Genomic DNA, 22,194 nt, shown 5'->3' with positions numbered 1-22,194 from the left:
CATATACATACACACAGGCGCACACACACACACACACACACACACACACACACACACACACAGGCCTGTTACTCCCTAGACAGAAAGGACAGAGAATGCTTTATGGTGTGAAATGTAAGATCGCATATGCTGTTGGTGAAAGTCAGTGAGTTTAATTGGAACATGGCCGTTGACTGGAACAGGGCTTTTTACGTGTAATATTTTTAGATTCCTGGGCTTGGTGAAGAAGAGAGCTGTCTAGTTAAGTAATCATCCATTAAGTTCCTAAGTTACTTGCTTTCAATATTTAATTATGCATTAAGAGCAGCCACAACGCCTGAGTGCAAAGTCACACATTAAAAGACACCATCCAGACTCCTGTTCAGTGTGTGTGTGTGTGCGCGCGCGCGCGCGTGCGCTTTGTACATATTCTGTCTTCAAGAGACAGATGTAGTAACTTGTATTCAACACATACATGTGCACAACATGAGCCCAGGGGGCACTGTCAGCTTTTAATCTTTTATGTGGCCATGAAATCCTTTGTTCTTTCATTCTCTGGTGATGTGATCTGAATTGTTTTGGGTTTTTTTTTTTGTTTTTAATTATTATTTTACATACAGTGTGGGTACCCATTAATACTCTGACACTAAGCCTGCTAGAATGTACCTAACCCCCTCAAGCTTCTTTCTCACTCTGATTAAACCCAGTCTTGGTCAGACTAGATTGTGCGGCTATGTCAGATTTCACAGTAGGTGTGTTTACCAGATGTGTGTGAAGTGGAGGAGCGGTGCTTCACTGGACCAGTCTCAACACTGTGATAGACGAATCTGAACTTTGTAACTACTTTTTTCGCTTAATGTATCGGACATTGTACCGAACCGCAACCCCTAAAAATGGTACGTAACGAAAGATGAGTTTGCCTACTGTACTGTACTGTTATTCAGTTCTAGGGCAGTGGGACCCAATCTTCCCCTCTCCTATCTCCACCACTTCCCAATGGGCATTCTCCATTTAACGATTAATGGGTTATAGAAAAGCATAAACATGTTTTCTTGTATACAGAGGAACTCATGTGCAGTAGGCTATTCATAGGAAGGACGCTCGGTAAGCTCTTTGTTTTCTGCTGTCTGTGTTTCTAAGTGTGTAAACAGGGGAGTCGTATTCATTTGTGTTTACAATGGAACTTGATGAATAAGTGTTGTACGGTGCAACTCGGTGAATATTTGTCGTCCTCCCTCGCATGCTGCATCTATCGCCGTGTATTGTTCTCTTACTGAACCGTCTCCACTCCGGCGTCTGGAACGAACAGGGTTGAAATGAGCTTTGGGTTTCCTCCATGGAACATATTACAAGTCTATTAATTCAGCCTTTCAGGGGCCTTTGAAGTCTCCACTGACTCGGTGCTTGCTGCCCTGATTGGCAATTAATTTTTAAAGGCTGAGACTGCGTAAGTAGTGCGATGGCAAAAGCGATCCCTGTCATCGCTGGCCGTGGCTGTGTATTCGCCTCTCCTCAGCCCTGCGTTTAATCTCCACAACTAGCAGCCGCGTGCCATCTGACGCCGTTCCCTTCCGCCATGCTTAAACTCACTTTAAGCTCTTTAGAATACGACTACCTTTGTAGTCAAGCATTCAAAAATATAGATCAGTGGATTCAGGAGGATATAATTTAGTAATTTCTTTTCTTTTTTCCCCCTCAAATTTATATTATTCTTTTGTAATTCGAATCATGCTTTTTTGTCCCTGTCATGCGTGCTTTGTTTATTGAGAAAAGTCAGGCCAGTGCGTTTTAGTAATTATAATCCTCAAACCCTCAATTTGCCCACATTCTTCTCTATCATCGATTCCCGCAAAGCATATGTTAGGCAGCCGGTGTTGAGCATGGATGATAATACGACTATTTCAGGAAAATGGACAGATATTGCAGATGGAGAGCTTTGGTCAGCTTTAAAATGAAAAGCTCGTCTAAAGCTTGGATTCTGTCTTTGGCACTGGTGTGTCATGCTTGTTGTCTCCAATGAGGACAGGCAGAAAAACATGGCAGCAGAAGAGCTGATCTGCTCCCATAGCAACGCAGAGCCTACCAACATCAATAGGTTTGGTCCCGTCATTTTTTTAATACATGTGGTCATTTCGTTCCGTATGGTTAAGGTCCCCGTTGAGTGCTTTGTAGAGAGGTAAAAACACTATTTTGTGCTGATGGCTTGCCCTGTTTGTCTCCTCTCGCCTATTTCAGAGAAAGAAACTTTTTTGGAACCATTCATCCTGAGAGACCTACTGCCGTCCTCTATAGGAAGTTACTACCGCTACATCGGGTCCCTTACTACTCCACCGTGCAGCAAAGTGGTGGAGTGGATCGTCTTCAGTCGCCCAGTGTTTCTGTCCTACAAACAGGTCAGTCTGTCTCTCCAAATGAACAGCAGTACAACACTCTACTAACATCAATTACATCAATAAACTTACAATGCCAGATGGGTCAGTCTGGCTCCCTCACATGTACCTTCACTCAGAGGCATAGCCCGTCTGTATCTCCTCAGTTCCATTAGAAGTGCTTATAGCTTTTCACTATCACAAAACCCATTTCAATACACTGTCCACCAAATATCTGAGAAACACAGTTCACAGAAATACCACAGTCTCCCAATACAGTGCTAAATATTTGTGTGTGTGTGTGTGTGTGTGTGTGTGTGTGTGTGTGTGTGTGTGTGCTATAATAGTGCATACATTATTACCTCTGTCCTCAAATCCTTGAAACACATTGTCCCGCAAAAAGACAAAGTCTCCGTGCAATTAAACAGCTTTATTAACTGTATATCAAACATGTCTGCAAACACACTGTCCAACAAGCAAGTCTATGACTCTGCAAAGACTCATCAACAAACACACTGATTGAAACTGCACCCCTCATCACTCTCCATGACAACATAATTGTCAGATTCTAATTGATACAGACGCTTCATGTAGCAAGTTATCTAATAAGCAGGAGGGGGAAAAACAGCCAGGGGAAACTAAGCATTGCTTTATTAGCTAGGCTGGCTGGGCCTTTTCTTCCGAGTGTTCCCACTCACTCAGAACATTTGGCAGACTTACATACTAATGAGCCCAAATGAGTTTACTTTGGAGTGCGGCAGGAAGAAGCCAAATGTGGATGAAGTATTCAGTTTATTTGTGCAGTTTCAAGAATAAGAGTCGAGACTGCAGAGTGGCCAAACTCTGCCCTCAGTCACCCAGACCTGTGGGCCTGAATTAAACAGCACAGGAAGAGAGGGCGAGAGAGAGAGAGAGAGAGAGAGAGAGAGAGAGTTAGAGAAAGAGAGAGAGTTAGAGAGAAAGAGAAAGAGAGAGAGTTGTGTCAGGCAGAGCACCTCCAATAGAGTGCCTTCAGCTAGCTGCGTGTTTCTCTTTCATAAGGCCGACATAAGCGTTTAACTCCCCTGCTTCTCTCCCTCTCTAAAGCCCTGTTCTTGTTCTCTGACTCAGTATGAGTGCTCTAGATCTGTACACGGGACTGGGCTCATGATAAAAGATAAAGTGGGATGTGTGATCCTTGTCCTGCCTTGTAGAGTGAAATCTCTGCTCAAATGCCATGCTGTGATTATGAGCTGAAGCAGAGGAGAGAAAAAAAAAGAAGAAGAAAAAAAAAAAAGAAATATATAGAGCTTCTCTTCTCCTCATCTCATTCTCACTGTGCTTTTGTCCCGAATGCAACTGCGACAGATTAATTGCAATGTAATTCTTGGAAGTAATATTTCAAATTTGTACGTTTTTATGATAACCTAGATACACGGTTCCCGAACCATTCCTCCCAGCCAGCCTGATTTATACAGCCTATTAATTATCAAGCTTTCGATTAGCAGAGCCAGAAATGTTAGTTTGGCAATAAATTGCACGTGTTAAATAACCGGAGGGCATCTTGAAGAATGGTAAAAAAAAAATAAATAAATCAAATAAAACACCACACTACATCATTTTATGCAGTTCTGATATCGATTCATGTGGACAGAACATCATCCTTGACCAAGGACTTTTAGACAAAAGAGGCGTCAGGAGATGACTGATTGGTAAACAGAGTAGTATTTCCTCTTTGAAGAAATTACTTCCTTTTCACAGGATTTCTATCATTGACCATTTAGCTGATTTGTTATGCATTTTAGACCCTCTTTGACTTCTATTGTTCCCCCTTGTTCTTCTGTGGTTTTGTTTAAAGGAAGCATCACTGAGTTAGATAAAAGAGTAGATAGAGGAAGACAGTGCTCTCTCTCTCTCTCTCTCTCTCTCTCTCTCTCTCTCTCTCTTTGTCCCTCGTTCCCCCCTTTCTCTCCTTTGTTCTTGATCAGTGGTGGAAGTAGGTCATTGGTAGTGACAGACGTAGCTCAGGGGTGGCTTTTAAAGCAGATCGATGTTCAGCTATTCTGCTACAACAGCCCCATCTAAAATGCTTCCATTTGTAACATCTGGACTGTGTGTCGACATCTCATGCCCAGCTGTAAGCCTCCAATTCATCCTGTTGTTGTGATTTCCAGCGATGGGTAGTTTAACCCTTTGCATGGCAACCCTTTGCTCTAGTCATGGAGGAGAGATGGGTAGAAGGAGAGCGAGACAGAGACAGACAGACGGACAGACAAACAGAGAGAGAGAGAAAGAGAGACAGTAGAGCTGAAGGATGGCAGCATCAGTCATTTAGGATTAAAGCTCTTCTGTGATTTGGAAACAAAGACTGAATTCCCCTCACAAGAGGCCAAGATGAGATTTCAGTCCCAGTAATCTCTTTTGAAAGGGGCGTTGCCATATTATGGATTAACAGATTTGGTTGTGATTAAGAGATTTTTTTTGCCATTGTGGAACCCCATATTGAATAGACACGGTTTGGGGTGAAGCCTAGCGCTGGATGCCAGATCCGGAGCCTAGAGTCAGATCAGTTTGTATCTGCTGATGCTGGCCTGAAACAGGAACGGTTTAAAGGCGTAGGATAAAGACAGAACGGAGAAACAGGAGGTTTTTTTTTTTTTGTTTTTTTTAGAAAGAGAAGTCTAGCTCAGCCTTTCCCTGCTGATGCCCAAGGGGGTTCACATCCAGATTGTGCTTTCCTTACACGAACACACACACACACACACACACACACGCAGATAGAGAGAGGGAGAGGCCGAGAGAAAGAGCAAGAGAGAGATTAGGATGCTGTCACAGCAGTGCATATCGTAGGCTTTCCGTAGTCTATTTAGTAAACATGGCCTGTAGAAGTGAGAGCGAAGTGTTTCCGCCCTCTCTCCGTGTAACCATACCGACCGCTTGTTTATCCCACAACCTCTCCCCACTCGGAGCCCAAATCACTGGCAGAGGAAATGAGTATTCTCCTTCCACCCCCGTGTGTGCCGCCACTGGCTGCAGTTACATGTGTTTTTCAGATGAGCTGCTTTTTGCACCCCTTCCCCCCCCCCCCCCCCCCCTTTTTTTTTTTTTTTTGCTCTCCTCAGTCAGCGAGCTATCACTTTGTCAGATAATAAAAAAAAAAAAAGAATCTCTGCACGGGGCCCTACAACCACTCCTTCATTAAGGCATTTTAGTACTTCTGAATGGTTTTACGCTCAGGATTTCTGAGGAGGCTGTGGAGTGAAGAGGGTTGGAGAGGATTGTTGGATAGACAGCTGCTTTTTCCCTTTCTTTCTTTCTTTCTTTCTTTCTTTCTTTCTTTCTCTCTTTTTTTTCATGTTTTTTTGTGGGCACAATTCCCTGCAATCAAGCTTGGGTCAGTTTGATCAGTCTGCCTCCACTCCTTAAAGCAAAAAAAAAAAAAAAACGAAAAAAAAAAGAAAAACCAGTTGTTTGAATAACAGACATACAGGAAAGATTGCACCCGGTTGTCATGGGAGATGAGTCATGGAAACGAGCAGTCGAGACTGAGATGTGCTGCAGGAGGATTTTGTGAAAGAAAACGTTGGTTAATTTAAATGCGGAGGGTTTTGGGGGGGCTGAGATACTCACGTCCTTTGGCTTGCTTGAGGGTGGTTAGGCATGGTTGCATGTAGTTCAGTAACCTTTTATATTTTCCCTTTAATGATTCTCTCTCTCTATATCTCTCTCTCGCTCTCTCTCTCTCTCTCTCTCTCTCTCTCTCGCTTTCTTTCTCTCTCAGCTGGAGGCTTTCTACTCCATCTTCACCACAGAACAGCAGGACCATGTCAAATCCGTGGAATACCTGAGGAACAACTTCCGACCGATCCAGAGCCTGGACAACCGCGAGGTCTTCAAATCCGCTGTCAAAGACGCTTGGCTTCCTGACCTGACTGACAGCCTGGGGAACCCATACGGAACAGAGGCTTCCAAGGGTAGGCGTTCCCTTTCACGCGACTGATTTTTCTCATCTCAAGGCCCCCCAAACCATAGAGCCCTCTCTCGAACCAGGATGCAGATGGAGTGTGTGTATGTGTGTGTGTGTTTGCATGCATATGGATATCCGCGTATGTGTGGGTGTATGTCTGCTCACGCAAATATGCGTGTGTCTATGCCTACGTATGTCTCCTGGATTTTAAAATCAGCCTCTTTAAAATAGAAAGGAGCTAATTGTCTAGCTCATGTTATAGTAAATAGCTTAAGGGATTCGTTCACAAAGCCTCTGGGTTTCGTTTAACATAGTCGGCAGTGTTTTTCTTCCACACTCACTTAGTTTGGCTTATATAAGTGCCACAGGCCCTTAACACACTGGACTTAACCTGCCTCATGCCGACTCATTATATAAACATACCAGTATTCGTGTGTCACTCAGGTATAGCTTCCCTGCGGCCTGACTGCTGCACTCCTAATGGCAGCACTCTGGACCACTTTTTGCTTTCTTTTGAGTGACAGGACAGGAAACAATTTGGAAAATTAAAAAAGAGAAAGAAAAAAAAAGGCAGCTCACTCACACAGAGGGAAATATGAGGTATGCCCTTGAAAGCTGCAGTCCAGCAAATTTCCTGCTCGTGCATCTGTCAGGCCGGGGAGAGAAATGAGCAGGGGGGAAAAAAAAAGGCGCGTAAAAGACAGGCAGCATAATGGTGGGTCTTCAGAGGGACACGCCATATGCCACCTATTCACTTCACTCTGGGTCCTGTCATTACTGCCACATGAGACGCAGCGCTCGTCATAAATGCGCACAGGCACGCGCACACACACACACACACACACACACACACACATACACACATACACACCCACGCACACACAATTCAAGCAACACATGTACCCATATACGCAGTCCACATGCATACACATTAACACACATTTGTATGTATATTCTTACACCTACACACACATACACATACCCTTTTAGCAAATGCGGGGCAAAAAGCAACTCTACAAACACACACGTACACACACACACACACACACACACACACATACATATACACCTCCCCGAATGTTCTATCTCACTCCATCATGGCCATGCTCCTCTTTGTCCACCTAATGTATATTTCTCCAGAGCACAAACATGACATGAGTGCTTCATAAAGACATTTTTTTTTTCTACATGCACACATAGCTTATGGCAAGAGAGTAAGTGTACTGTTCTTCGTAGCTCAAATGTCAATGCTAACAAATTACAGGTCTCTGTCAAATCAAGGCACATAGACACAGGTTGAGGTTGAGGCTGAGTGGTCTTGACCAAAGGGTATGTGAATGTCTTGACATAATGTTCCAGTGCTGTCAGAGAAAAAAGCTTTAACTGTGCTCGGCCAGTACTTAAAGAGCTGTTCGCACAGAGTGTCATTCACCAAACCTGACCTTTCCCCAAGCTCCAAGACACCTCAATTAAGCCTTATTTTCCTGTCTCATCGTTAACGTTTGCTCAAATAATTGAAGCTAATTCACAATAGAGAAGAATGGAAATGGAAATCCTGTCACAGAATCCTGAAGCATCCGTCGGTTTGTACTTAGCATCAGCATTAATTTAGGTGCTCTGAAATAGTTCTGCAATCCAAAAGCTTAGAAGATTTCTTCCTATCGCTGTCAAATGATTTTTTTTTTTTTAAATTTTACCGTACCAAATTGATTGATGAAACTGCATGCTGGCTTCCAGGAATAACACTGAGATGAAGGGGTCTTATCACAAGTTAAAAAAAGAGTGTCATAGTTAAATTCACACTGAAAATAGAGGCATATCAATGAAGCCTGAGGGCAGGAGCTGAGTTTTCCTGTTTTTCATTTGTTTTTGTTTTTTTTTTTGTTTTGTTTTTTTGTTTTGTTTTTTTCTATTTATTTTTTTTATTTGCCAGCGCAAATAAGACCAAAAGCGATCAATTACAGAAATAGGGGACGTTGTAGATACTCGAAGAGTGTTTGAATGAAGGGCTGCTGGACCACACCACAGTTGCATTTGACCGTACAGTCAACACTTCGCGTCAGACCACGCACACTGTCGGGTAGTCCTTGGGTACAGTAATTTGTGATAAATCAGCAACTAACCATAGGGGGTTGGAAATATACAAATGAACAAACGTTCCTGCCATTCGCTGCTGGCCTTTACCTTCACCTGCACTTTGGCTGTTTTTTTTTACCAACAGTTCCCATTCAGAGTTATTTACCATATGTATGGAAGAGACTTCGCTTAGTGTGGCAGCTCAAGGTTAGCTTGGCCTTTCTCAGGAGCTTTCGCCATCCCTCCTCTGTAGCCACATCCGCCATAAATCTCCTACCACGGCCAAATAGCTCAAGGGCCAAAGATGTCCCTTTTTTTTTTTTTCTTTTTTTTTTTTCTTTTTTAAATAAACGCTTTTGCACATCTCCTCGGAGACCTGCTCTTTTCTCACAGAGCTTTTTTGGAGAGGATTACGCCCTCCTCGGCCACCTATGCGCTGTGTTACCTAGCCTATCTAACCCCCCCCCCCCCCCCCCCCCCCCTCACTCCCCAGCAACCCCTCCCAACACCCCCACCTCAGTGCAGCATAGCTGATCTTTCACTGCCAGAGCCCTCGTCTCCCTGAGTGGCCGTGTGTCCTCCACGGCGGCACGGCAGAGCGGTGGGGGGAAGCGTCAGCTTAGGTAAATGAATGGTGCTGCATGTGTTGGTTTCTATAGTTGCCAGCACACATCCATCACAGTGAAGAGCCGGAGAGAGGAATGGAGTGATCCTCTGGAGCCTTTCATCAAAATAGAGGACTTTACCTGCCACCAACAGCTTATATGACACTGCAAGCTGAACAATGCCCTCTTTATATCCTACGCTCTGTCCTTTCTAAGCACAGGGATGCATTGAAGTCACTGCAGATGGGCTTGTATATTTTATGACTGCAATTGTCCATTGTTGTATGATATCACAATGTAGCAAAATGCTTTAGCTGTGGTAAACTGCTATCATTATTGTCACCACTAGGTGGCAAAATTATCAATTTAATTATGAGTCTAAATAAAAATTGCTGGTTTCAGAGACTTCTCACTCTGCTCAACTAGGACTTTTATATTTATTGTACTGAATTTAGAGCACAGAGAGACTTTAAAACACTGTGTGTGAGAGAAATATAAACAAGGTGAGCAGTAATTTAAAGCTCGCAGTAAATGGGTGTGTCATCCTTGATTGTCAGTGTTTCACTAAGCCCAAATCTCAGAAACCAGTCTCAGTTATAGGGTGATGTCAAGTGACGGTCATAGCGCACCATTTACCCCAGCACTGATAACCATTCCCAGTACGCAGTCAGTGTCTGACAGCCGGTGTATCTTATCTAGAGGACATGCTGTTTGGCCTCAGAGGTCAAAGAGATGCGTTTACGTCCCGCAGATGCAGCCAAGCAGAACTTTTTTTTTTTTTTATGAATTCATGGAGCCCATTGCTGCATACAATACCGCATATGATTAGGAACATTTTTTTCTTTTTATTAGACCTCTCCCATGATCACAGGTAATAAGGCAATGATACTAGAAATGTTGCTACCATTAGTTTAATTAGCATTGTTTTCATGTAATGGCTCCCCTGTGGCGTCGGGAGTGGGAGTCAGTGGTAGAAAAAAAATCAAACTGAGGGAAATGAATGAGGGATTTCAGCCTGATTTTACTCAAAATAAAGGCAGAGACGTCTGCCCCCCTCTCTTTCTACCCCCCTCCTCTCTCTCTCTCTCTCTCTCTCTCTCTCTCCCTCTCACTCTCCTTTTCTCTCACTCTCTCTCTCTCTGTCTCTCCCCCTCTCTCTCTGACATGCTCAATGATTAAACACCTTCTGCTTTGGAGATCACTGGCAACCGGGAAGCTGCTCGTGTTTGGAGAAGATATGATGCAATCGTACGGTAGGGCATGGGAGAAGAATGCCTCACTGGTCAAACAGAGCCATCTAGTGGTGGTGTGTGTGTGTGTGTGTGTGTGTGTGTGTGTTAGTTTTGACAAAGCCTTGGCAGACTAGGGAAAAGAAGCGGGTCAGTTGAAGGGCCCACGGGCAGGTATATATGAGCTCATGCATTATTTGACTGTGCTACCATCGCTGTGGGGAGAAAAAAAGGAAGCTATGAGTCAGCGTCAGGCTCACACCAATAATGCACCAATTCTTTTGCATTCTCTCTCTTTCTGCCCTCTGTCCATGTTCTGTTTATCACTCAGTCCTATTTCTGTTTACCTTTCCTCTTTTCTGCATATCTTCTACCTCTCTCTCTCTCTCTCTCTCTCTCTCTCTCTTATGCCTCCTTCTTTCCCTCTCTTTTTCTACTTTCTCTCATTCTACTTCCTCAGTCTCCCCCTTTCTCTCCCTTTCCCTCTCCCTCTCCCTCTCTCTCTTTCTCTCTCTCTCTCTCTCTCTCTCTCTCTCGCTATAGCCTTCTTCTTTCCCTCTCTTTTTCTACTCTCTCTCATTCTACTTCCCCGGCCCCCCCTCCGTCTCTCTCTCTCTCTCTCTCTCTCTCTCTCTCTCTCTCTCTCTCTCTCTCTCTCTCTCTCTCCCTCGTTCCCTTCTCTGCTCACAGTGAGCTGGGAGTGTGTGGAGTGCTGGCAGGCATCCTGAGCTGTAATAGGATTCATTTCCCATGTTTATCTGTGCACTGGCCCTCACATTAAAACACCTGACCTCTACCGCCATCACCACATGCCATTTTTCTCCCCGCTGCTCAGCGCCCGTTCCAGCCACCGGCATGATTAAGGCCTGTTAAGGGAGACCGGTGTCATCCCTATCAGATTTACCTTCATTAAACTCTCCATTCCTTCCTTTTTTCTTCTCTCATGTCCCTTCTTCGCATTCTCTTTTTCTCGTTCCAGTGTGTAGCAGCGCTCCTATGAAGATGAAAGTCCAACCTCTGAATAAGACGGCTCTGGTGGTCCGCTGGACAAGGCCCGAATTCACCTACCACCCGCCAATCATCAGTTTTCTGATCTCCTACAGTTGGACCAAGAATGATGAATCTTTTGAAGAGACCTATGTCAAAGACAGTGACCAGAAACTGGTGAGGACCCTTCTCTTTCTGCCTATAATACCCAAACTCAATCAGAACAGACCACCTGAGCCTTGTTCGTCCAACTGAAGATAGCAGGCACTTGATCAAGAATAGCTAGAAATAGTCTTCAGATATGTAATGGTGTGACTCACCACTTAAAGTAGTTTTACTGGGGTCTGACCTAGGTTACAATGGAAGCTAATAACTCCAGGGATGTATGTATCGCTCTGTCTTGCTAGTTTTCCGTTTTTCTCACTCCTTTTGGCGTTTTTTTTTTTTTCCAAATTTCCGTTTGACTAAGAGCTGCACTTTCTTTGCAATCACAGTTGATGATTATTGCAGTCGTTGAGAAAATGTAGACGCATCACTTTGTCTTCAGAGACATCAGCCAGGTGCTTCCATTTTGGAAATGAAAGATACTAATCTGCTCAGGGAGAGCGAAGTTTACTGTTGTTGTTTATATGGTGCCCTTGAATGTCTGTGTAGAATTTAGGCGTGATCCAGTAATCGACGCGCTATGTAACATGTCATAGAGGAAAACATATGGATTGTTTTGACAATACGGCAGCAGGAGGAGACCCCTCTGTGTGAAGCCTCCATTTTCAACCAACAACAGGATGTTTTTGTTTTTTTTAGGGGTTTTTTTCCCGGCATTTCTTGACCTTGGCCACCAGCGTTTTTCAAACACCAATGACAGAAACTAAGCCCCCGAACCATTTAACAAGTCAAGATTGCGTTTAAAATTCCCTCTTCTCTCTTTATTTCATTCAAACACAAGCGGGTGTTGAAATTAATAAAAGTCGTGAATTCTAATTCCCCAGCGCTTGGGGCTTGGGGGTGGGAGGGAGGGGGGGGTGTCTGTGTGGGGTTGACACAGAGGCTAGCAGAGAGAGGCATTTCTGTCTTTTCTTCCATACGCTGACTTTCACACAATCATTAATGGAATCACATCTCTCCATGTAGACACATGCAGGAGGCGTTTCTCTCCTCCTCCTCTTTCTCTTCTCTCTTTCTTTTTTCTCTCTGTCCCTCCTTCCTCCCTTTTCTTTTCAGCTCTTCATTTGCATTTTTATTCTCAATTTCCTCCCAAGATACTGCTATCTGGGTCACATTAAGGGCCAGTGAGGATTTAGAAAAGAAGCCATCTCCTGAAAATCATTGGAAAACCCACTCAAGATTTGCCAGTTTTTCCGCCTCCCACTTGTAATAACCCATCATTCTGGAGAAAGGGGGAAAAAAGATTTTTTACAGAATTAAACTAAGCGGAACTTGCATAAATCAGCAAGGTCCTGCTGAGTGAAGAACAAACGCCGTTACTTAGCGTTAAGATTTACACCCATTTTCTAGGACCCTCGCTGATCAGACAGCCTCAGATGTGAGTTATGATAATAGCCATTCATTCTTGATACATTTAGTATTGTATTGAATCATCTTCACTCTGGCCTGAGGAGTACTTCTATATGTGTGTGTGTGTGTGTGTGTGTGTGTGTGTGTGTGTGTGCGCGCGCGACTGTGCATCTTCGTCTTCGTGTGTGTGTGTGTGTGTGTGTGTGCGTGTGCGTCTGTGTGTGTATTCATGTGAGTGTGCATGTTTCTGTGTGTGTTTGTGTGTGCAAGTGTGTGTGTGTGTGTGTGTGTGTGTATGAGAGAGAGAGCGAAAGAGAGAGAGAGTGGAAGAGAGAGATTTGGACAGCATCCCCCATGAAGAAGACTAAATAAAAGGCAAGAACATATTTCAGAGTCTATAAAATGTCTCTTCCCTGTGACTGTATCAAATCTAGTCTTTGTATACTTGTTCAAACCAGGACGAATTGCGGAGCATTGTAAAAATAGGCATGTCCTGATTGTATGGTATGCCTTTCACTGTGAACAAGTGTTTAAATCTTTTTATGTAATCCCTATTTTATGTAATCAAATCAATGTACCAAATGTTCCAGAAACTCACTAAAACAAAACATCTCTATCAAACCAAACCGTGCTCCGTTCCTCAGTCATAACAGCCCTCCATCTTATGTATGTATATACTGTTTTCCATAATGAGGTCATTAAAAGTCATCTGTATTTAGATAATGAATGGCGAATGAATACGTGATGGGATTGGTGTGGAAGGAGCTGAGTGTTCCACTGTGAGGTCCTGTTCATCTCTGACACACTCAGTCAGATGTGATGTAGTTCCTCTCCACTGTCTCACCTCTGCAGCCTAGAGCCCTGGAGTGGTAATGAATGCTATGCAGTGAGGAATGAGACTCTGCTCTTAGCACTAATGAAGAGAAAGAAAGTTGTGACCAGAGAAAGATAGAGAAAGAAGAACAACCTGTCTCTCCTCATCCCTCAAACTCTTTCTGTTAAAAGGGGCCGGTTGCTGTGTGTGTGTGTGTGTGTGTGTGTGTGTGTGTGTTTTAGCAGTCCAGAGGCCTGCCACTGTGAGGATTAAAAGCAGAGAAGTGTTGTGTGATGGTTTTTTTGTTGTTGTTGTCTTTTTGTTTTGTTTTGTTTTTTTTGTTTTCTTTTTGTTTGTTTTTTTTGCAGTAGCTTCTTTAGGTGATGTTCTTTTTGAACCCGGGCAGGTCCTGTTGTCTCCTGGCTGCAGGGGTTTGGGCTGCTGCTTTTCTGAGCACTGGTGCCTGTGGTGATGTCCCCCTTTTGTTTTGCCCCGAATCAAAAACCCCCTGTGCCCCTCAGGAGATAAGACACACAAACACATCACAAGGCCAGCTTTTAGGATGTGCTTCTCTACGCATCCACTCCCCATGAGACTTCACAGCCCTGTGTTTTCCTCCATTTATCCTGTTGGTTTGTGTGTGTGTGTGTGTGTGTGTGTGTGTGTGTGTGCGTGTGTGTTTTTCAGGAGGCTGTTATCACTCCTGTGTCACCGGATGTCCTGTATCTTTTCCGAGTCCAGGCAGTGTGTATGAATGACATGCGTAGTGATTTCAGTCCAAGCATGCTTTTCAGAGGTAACCACACACACACACACACACACACAAACACAGACAGGCGCAAACACCCATTCACACATATGCACACGCGCACCCAAACACGCACACACACATACACTACTCTAATTCACGTCAATCATTTTTCACAATAATGTTCAAAATGTAGACAGATTGACTTCATACAAATAAAAGTGTATTTTGTAATGACTTTCTGCAAACATGACACTGTTTATGATACGCTCCTGATTCATATTTACCTTTGCATGCTCTTTTCTGACAGACTGGCATGAGTGTATTTTTCTTGTCATTTCAGCAAACACTACCAGAGTATTTGAGGGAACGAGAATAGTGAAAGCTGGAATGGTACGTTTATCTCCGTCCAGGAGATGGCAGCACTCTCTCTCTCTATTTGTGTTTTTTTTTGTGTGTGTGTATATATTACAACCCACAAAACATGAATAATGAACTATTAAATGATAATCTTCCTCTCTCACTCACTCTTTTTTTCTACCTCTAAAGCCCACTGTATCCCCAGCCTCCTCAGCAGATATGGCTCCCATCAGCTCCGGCTCCTCCACCTGGACCTCCTCTGGTCTTCCCTTCTCCTTCGTCTCTATGGCGACCGGCATCGGACCTTCCTCCAGCGGTAGCCAGGCGACGGTGGCATCAGTGGTGACTAGCACTCTCCTGGCCGGGCTGGGATTTAGCGGAGGGGTCATCTCCTCTTTCCCCAGTTCTGTGTGGCCCACAAGGCCTCTGTCCTCAGCACCAACCACTGCCTCCAACCACCAGGCCGCCAAAACCGTGCCTCCCACCACCGAACCAGCAGCTTCATCCGTCTCGGACGCGGACACAACCTCCACCACCACAGACAACGAGGGAGCCGAAGACAGAGGAGAGAAAAGCAGCAAGGGTGAGGGAGATGAAGGAGAACGGGAGGAAGATAAGGAGGAAGACGAGGATGAAGACAAAGACACCGAGAACAAAGAGAAAACGAGGGACGGGGTGGACATCCAGGTAGACGGCTCCGTGGCCAAAGAGCCGCCCACAGCCACACCAGACTCTACTGCCAAAGAGAAAGGAGGGAGGAGAGGACAGGCCGAGAGAAACACCACGCCCTCTAGTGTCACGGAAGACCATTTGGAGAAACGCACAGAGAGCGGAGAAACAGTGCCCGCTACCAGCGAGTCTGGGAATGAAAACGTGTGGCTCCAACCTCCAGACAATCCATCTCAGACGAGCAAACCCATGGGTCGACAGTGGCCCTTCTCCATCCACACAGGTGAGCAAAATAATCTCCCTGCTTCCCTCCTCAGGCTAATGAGAGTATAACAAGTGACAGCAGATCAAATAAATCAGCCAACATAAAAGAGAATGAATATTTCATATCTAAAAATATTAATAAATATAGAAATGCAGGACTTTCCACATCCTTAGTTTGCTGCTTTATATGGGCTAGGGCCAAACTGACTGATTGCCTAAGGGTGTAAGAGCTCTCTTGCTTCTCCAACCCCAACAGCTGACAGAGAGCATAACTGACTCGAAACAGACAGTTACCGTTCTTGCAGTAATGCCTGTTTTTGTGTGTGTGTGTGTGTGTGTGTGTGTGTGTATTCTGGCCTTTAGCTTTGGTGGCAGACCAATGGGCATCAGAGATGTCTTGGCTTGTAGAGCTGGTGGCACAAGGGAAGGTGGAGGTTGAGATTGTGGGGAGTTATTTTGGATGTGTTGTTCTGGGAATGTATCGATTTGAGAGGAGCTTTATGCTGTGTGCTACGTGCTGCTGGCGCTGACATCCAAGCTTTTGTGAGATTGTGAGGTTGAGGACTCCTGATCTGCCATAGTCTGCCCCAGCATGTGCTAATGAGTCACCGTGCTTCAGACTTCCACACGGCCGAGTAATGCACAAACAAACACGCATGGACACACACACACACACACGCACACACACATACACATGTACAAACACACACCCAGACACAGAGAAACACACACACACACACACACACACACTCACACACGAACAAACACACACCCAGACACAGAGAAACACACACACACACACGCAAACACATGCACGCACACACGCACACTAGGAACGGTAAGATTCACCGATTCGCATCGGTGCACTGGCATAAAAGCTCACGATGCGATTCCCCCCTGATTAAAAAAGTGTGCACCAGATACAATTTGAGATGAACTTGGGATGCATCGTCTCTGACATCAGTAAAATCTGATTTATTTATTTATATTATTTATGTTGAATCACACTGCATTGCAATACGGGTGAATCATATCGTATCGTAGTAGTTGCTTCATATGTATCTTAAATGTATCGGATCGTTTGCAATGCATCGAGGTATGTATGGCATCGGCCTCAGTGATAGAGATGTACATCCCTAACATGCGCACACACACACACACACACGTACACACACACTCACACACACATATCATTATCATCATCTTCAGCTTCTGCTCATTAGCTCAGTATAGATCACCACAAACACACAGATGTGATTCTTCCTCTCAGGTCTGATGTGTGTGCTGCGGATGTGGGTGTGGATTTGCTTGTACACTTATATGTGTGTTTATGTGTTCCAGTCAGGGAGCAGACAGTCAGCTGATGCTGACAAGACGTTTTGTTTGTGTTATTTTGTGTTATGTTGTCATGGGTGAAGACCTGAAGTAGGCGTTCGCAATCTTTCACATTTCGGCATTTGTTCTCCTGAGTTAACTTTGATTTCTGACCTGCCAGTTTCTTTCATTCCCATCCTTTTTATGTCTTCTGCTTCCGTCCCCCTGGCCTCAGCTGTATTTCCATCCCCTCCCCTTTTTTTTCTCTCTCCTGCTTTTTCCTCTCCTTCTCCTCTCACTCTTCTCTTCTTCCCTCTTCTTCCCCTTCTTCCTCTCTTCTTCTCTCTCTCCCTCTCTCTCTCTCCTTTTCTCTGTCCCTCTTCTTCGGCTGTGCGCTGGCCTACTTTTCCGTTCAGGGAGATGAGTATAGAACAGAGACACAGCTGCAGGGAGGAAAAAAGCCCTCTGCTCCATTTTTAGCTTGCTAGCAGTAATGTGTGTGTGTGTGTGTGTGTGTGCGCGTTCGTTCGTTCGTGTTTGCGTGCATATGCGTGCGACCCGTGTTAGCCCCAGCTCTTGCGCAAGGCTGTTTGGTGTTTCCTGCAAGGCAGGCAGACAGTGGCAAACACAGTGGTGTGGCTGAGCCATGCTTCTCCAAGCTGTTCCCTGCCGCGCTACAGGGTACTGGGCTCACACGTCCACAGCCTTCCCCTGCCTGGGTCTGCACGGCTGGCAGCTGAAGCCATGGGCTCCAGGAATGACTCTGCACTCTTAGATTTCGGTATGTGCTTTCTTTCCCGATTCAGGAGATCCAATGGCCTCGCATCATCTCATCAGGCTTTGAGAGATAATTGGTTGACCTGGGCTGAGTAGGTGCCTTGGGTGCACTGATTGCGCGTGTGTATTGGATAAGAGCAGGGCTTCACTGATACAGCTGAGAGTGTAGATGGTGTTGTTGTGGTGTTTGTGATAGACTGCGTTTGACTCCTGAGGTTGCTGAGGATAAGTGTAGCGTGGCTAAGCAGGGCAGAGTCCACTGTGTTTGACCCGACCACGGAGACGCGGTGCCGCAGAAAACCGCAGAGCTCAGGGGCTAACATGAACGCTAGACACAAACACACACCACACACCACAAACAGTTTTTAAGCAAAAAACAAAAAACAAAACAAAACAAGGGAATAGCACAGCAGATTACCACTGCTTGTTTGGAAGGAAAAGAGTTCATAATAAGTTATATTATGAGAATTTTTTTTTGGAGAGTTTTTTTTTTTTTTTTTTAATACAGAGCAAGATTAGGCTATTACAGTCTTGATATTAGCTTTTTTTTTTTTTTTTTAATTTTCATTTGTTGTGCTTTGTTGGTCTATTTTTCAAGTCTCCAACAACAGTTATAGTTTATGAGACAGCTCATTTGATATTAATGTAGGGTGGTTTCTGCCTGAAATCACTGTGTGTGTGTGTGTGTGTGTGTGTGTGTGTGTGTGTGTGTGTGTGTAAGGCTGTACATTAGATGCTTATTTTTTTAAATGTGGCTCATCTTACTCTGTGTGTGTGTGTGTGTGTGCGTGTGTGTGTGTGTGTGTGTGTGTGTGTGTGTGCATGTGTAGGTGCGTGCGTGTGTGTGTGTGCGCGTGTGTGTGTGTAAGGCTGTACATTGGATGCTTATTTTGTTAAATGTAGCTCATCTTACTCTGTGTGTGTGTGTGTGTGCATGCATGTGTGTGTGCGTGTGTTACAGAGAAGACAATAGTGTATCCTGTGAATCCTGTGCATAGCCCAGGCAGAATGGAGTGGATCATTCCTCTGGTGGTGGTGTCTGCTCTCACTTTCTTCTGTCTCATCCTGCTGCTCGCCGTGCTTGTTTACTGGAGGTGAGTCTGTCTTTCTCTCTCTCTCTCTCTCCCTCTCTCTCTCTCACACACACACACACACGCGCACACACACACATACGGACAGACCTCTGACTGACTCTTGGCACCCTCCAGGGCTGGTAAACTCACAGAAGATAGAGTCTCCTATTTCTCCAGTTTTATTGGTGTTGATGGGCAGAGATGTGCGCGTGTGTGTGTGTGTGTGTGTGTGTGTTGCAAGGAAAGTTGTGTCGCTCTGAAGGGTTTAGGGGGTAGTTCGCCACAGATTGCCCCCAGCTTTACGGACCCCAGGAGGAGCAATAAGAGCAGGTTAGGAGTTTGTGATGACTGGCTGCTGACAGTAAGTGAGACAAAGGGGGTCTATAGCCTTCCCTCAGGACAAAACCACGCCCCCATTAGTGTCATGGAGACAACTGGTGATGCCGGTTGTCACGGTTGCACCGCTGGCCTTGTGAAAGTGAGGTCCAATGAGATCTATAATCTGATGAGAGAGGGTATTACTGACATAATCTATTCCACTAACTCTCGGAATATTTTATTCTTTCTTTCTTTCTTTCTTTCTTTCTTTGGCTTTCTCTCTATTTTATTAAATGACTCCTTCATTATTTATTCTCTCTTTTTCTGTCATCAGTTAAATCTGCTTTGAGTTGTTTGTTTGTTGGCTCCATTTTCAGTCTGTTTACTTCTGTTTTATATATTTCCACACATTTGTTTAACTCACAGATTCTTTCCAAGGCCAAGGCATTGCTCTCAGTCAGCAGTACCTCAATGCTATTGGTGATTTGGAGCAGTTTTCCACTCCACTAGCCAATCTGTAATGGCCCTCTGGAGAATACAACAGCACACATTCACCATGTCTCAGTTTAGCAAACACCACTATCCCCAATGCTGGACTGCACCAGGACTGCAGTCTGTCTCTGTCCCACAGCCCAAGCCCTGAGCCCTGGGGCTACAAACGCCATCTGCTCTGTGTTCATGGGCCTATGCTGGAGCTCTGAAGCTGATCACACACTGAGTAGAGAAGGGAGTGGTGGGTAGTGTGTGTGTGTGTGTGTGGGGGGGGGGGGGGGGGGGGGGGGGGGCGTGGGGGTGGATTCTGTGGGACGCTTTGGAAGTGGGAGGGGGCTGGGTGGGAGGAGTTGGGTGGGGCATTGCAAAGCCCAACCCGGGCTTCTTTTTTTTTTTTTTTTTACTCCAGAGCTTTTGCCCTCCAGCCATATCAACACAGGAATCCCCCCATGATAACGTGCATCTGTCACACTGCTGTTAGCCATGCAAATTAAAGCCATAATCAACACATACGTACACACACACACACACACACACAAACATACACACACACACTCACATCCTGATGAGTCATTAGCAGTTCACCACTTCTATTTATGGTGTTGTTAAGCAGCAGTGGAGTCAGTGGATGCGAGCCTTAATCTGTGCAGCGTCTAAGGAAATGTTTTAACTGTAGCATTTCCTCCCTGTTAAAGCAGTAAGACCCCTAATAACTGTGAATTATATTTTTAATTACCCTCAGTGAAACATCTGCGTGGGTACACTCCACAGACTGCGCTGTACACGTACTAGGTCTTTTAACGCGTCGCTACAAACACACTTTCAGTAAATGTGTAAGGCATAGTATGTATTGAATTCAGTTATGACCGAGGAATGTTTTTACGTAAACGAAAGAACTACACACACATCTCAGTGTTTTCCGCACTAAGCACATATCTATATATGCACACACACACACACACACGTTTCATCTCACTCATTTCACACTGCAACAAGTAGAGTTAAGTTCTGATAGGTTTCATGTATTACCACATGGACTTAGCCAAACAAGCTCTCTCCTCATTGTTCTTGTTTGTGTGCAAAGGCCCTTGTTAAGGCATTTGTTTTGTTGTGAGCTGCTGTTTTGTGTGTGCGTGTGTGCGCGCGCACGTGTGTGTGTGTGTGTGCATGTATGCATGTATTTGTGTTTTCATATGAATATGCTCTTTCCACTGTGTGTTTACACAATGCTCGTAGTGTCACGCGACAAGGATACGCGTGCGCTGATGTCAGAGTCATTTGAAAGAGCTGTCCTCCACACTATGACGAACGCAACTTCTCCACCCCCCCCCCCACCCCCCCATCCCCATGTGTGTAAAGGTCACTGCTGCTCTCTGCTAATTAGCCTCTGACTGATTCATTAGCAGACCTGAAGTTTGTGTACGTGCAATGTTCCCTTTCTGCCACTAGGGGGTCTGTGTGTGTGTATAGACTGGCAGTTAGATCTGAGAGGCTTTAACAGGTAATTACAGCAGGAGCAGACTGACAGACCCAGATTAGCTTCACCACCCTGCACTAATATTTGAGCTCAGGTCTGTTCACATTAGATCAGATCAGCCCTTCCCTTATGTCACGGGCTGAAACACGCTGTGCGTGCGCGCCTGTGTGTGAGTGTGTGTGTGTGTGTGTGTGTGTGTGTGTGTTTTGACAGATCCCCTGACATACAGAGGCTGAACCCCAGAGACACGTTCACTAGCGAAAGAGCTATTCAACAGTCCCTCGCTCACTCGCTCGCTCGCTCGCTCACTCACACTCTCCCACATTCCGTCTCTCCTTTCTTCAGCCCTGAAAAGAAACGAGGGGTCAGAAGATTCCTCAGCTCTCTTCAGTTTGACAGACAAGTGAAAGGATGTTTAGGAGCGGTGTAGAACAGAGCACTGTCAGCAGCAGAGTCTTGTCGTCCTCTGCATGTGTTACATCAGACTCGGACAACGCTCCAACATCACTGAGGGCTTTTGTACTCCCGTCACACTGTTGAACACCGGCGTCCCATACGGTCAAGAATATAAAACTGTCAGCATTCGTAAGTAATGCACATTTTACGCAGTGCAAATTAGCAGTAAGGAAAATGACCATTCGGTCATATACGCCATTAATCAGAATGATCAAGTTCTCTCGTGAGGGAGCAGGTTCTGTGTCTTTGCAATGAGAAAGCAGTCCAGTGTTTCCTGTTCTCTGGGAGTTAGTCTGGTGCTGTAGGAGGTCTCTGTGGCAGGAACAATATAGAGAGAAGGGAACTGGTGAGGGAGTTGAACAAAGGGCAGCTCAGGGGGAGGTGACAAGCAGGAGCAACAGCAGGTGTTGTGGGTGGGAGAGAGCAACGTCGAACAGCGTTAATCCTATTGAAGAGCCTTCCCGGTCCTCCTCTCCTTCACCTCACCGGCTGGCCGTGATCAGCGTGACCGCCGTCACTGCTTTCAGATCAGCTGAGCCAGCCTTTAACTTGGCTTTAAACGCTAGTCCAGCAGCTGATCCAGGATCAGTGCTTCCCGGGGAGTTCTGCTGATCTGACCCCGGCCCTCGAGGGTGTTTAAAAGCCAAGTGACGCAACAGGGGACAGCCCTCCCCTTTCTCCTCCCCTCTTCTCTCTCTCTCTCTCTCTCTCTCTCTCTCTCTCTCT

The 22,194-nt window shown here is 45.2% G+C and overlaps 1 protein-coding gene across 1 annotated transcript in view; it reads left to right on the top strand.

The window, feature by feature from the left end:
• Nucleotides 1–22,194, top strand: part of ptprga (protein tyrosine phosphatase receptor type Ga) — a 171,080-nt gene that overhangs the window by 129,463 nt on the left and 19,423 nt on the right. The window contains exons 7-13 of the mRNA XM_030777647.1: nt 2,215–2,372; nt 6,109–6,301; nt 11,184–11,368; nt 14,208–14,316; nt 14,612–14,661; nt 14,818–15,580; nt 18,614–18,746. Coding sequence (XP_030633507.1) covers nt 2,215–2,372; nt 6,109–6,301; nt 11,184–11,368; nt 14,208–14,316; nt 14,612–14,661; nt 14,818–15,580; nt 18,614–18,746 — 1,591 coding nt within the window. The remainder of the gene's footprint in view (nt 1–2,214; nt 2,373–6,108; nt 6,302–11,183; nt 11,369–14,207; nt 14,317–14,611; nt 14,662–14,817; nt 15,581–18,613; nt 18,747–22,194) is intronic.

The sequence above is a fragment of the Chanos chanos genome, chromosome 6 (genome assembly GCF_902362185.1).
Source record: "Chanos chanos chromosome 6, fChaCha1.1, whole genome shotgun sequence".
In the NCBI taxonomy this organism is placed as follows: domain Eukaryota; kingdom Metazoa; phylum Chordata; class Actinopteri; order Gonorynchiformes; family Chanidae; genus Chanos; species Chanos chanos.
Note: the sequence above shows the minus strand (reverse complement) of the source record. Positions and strands in the feature narration are given on the sequence as shown.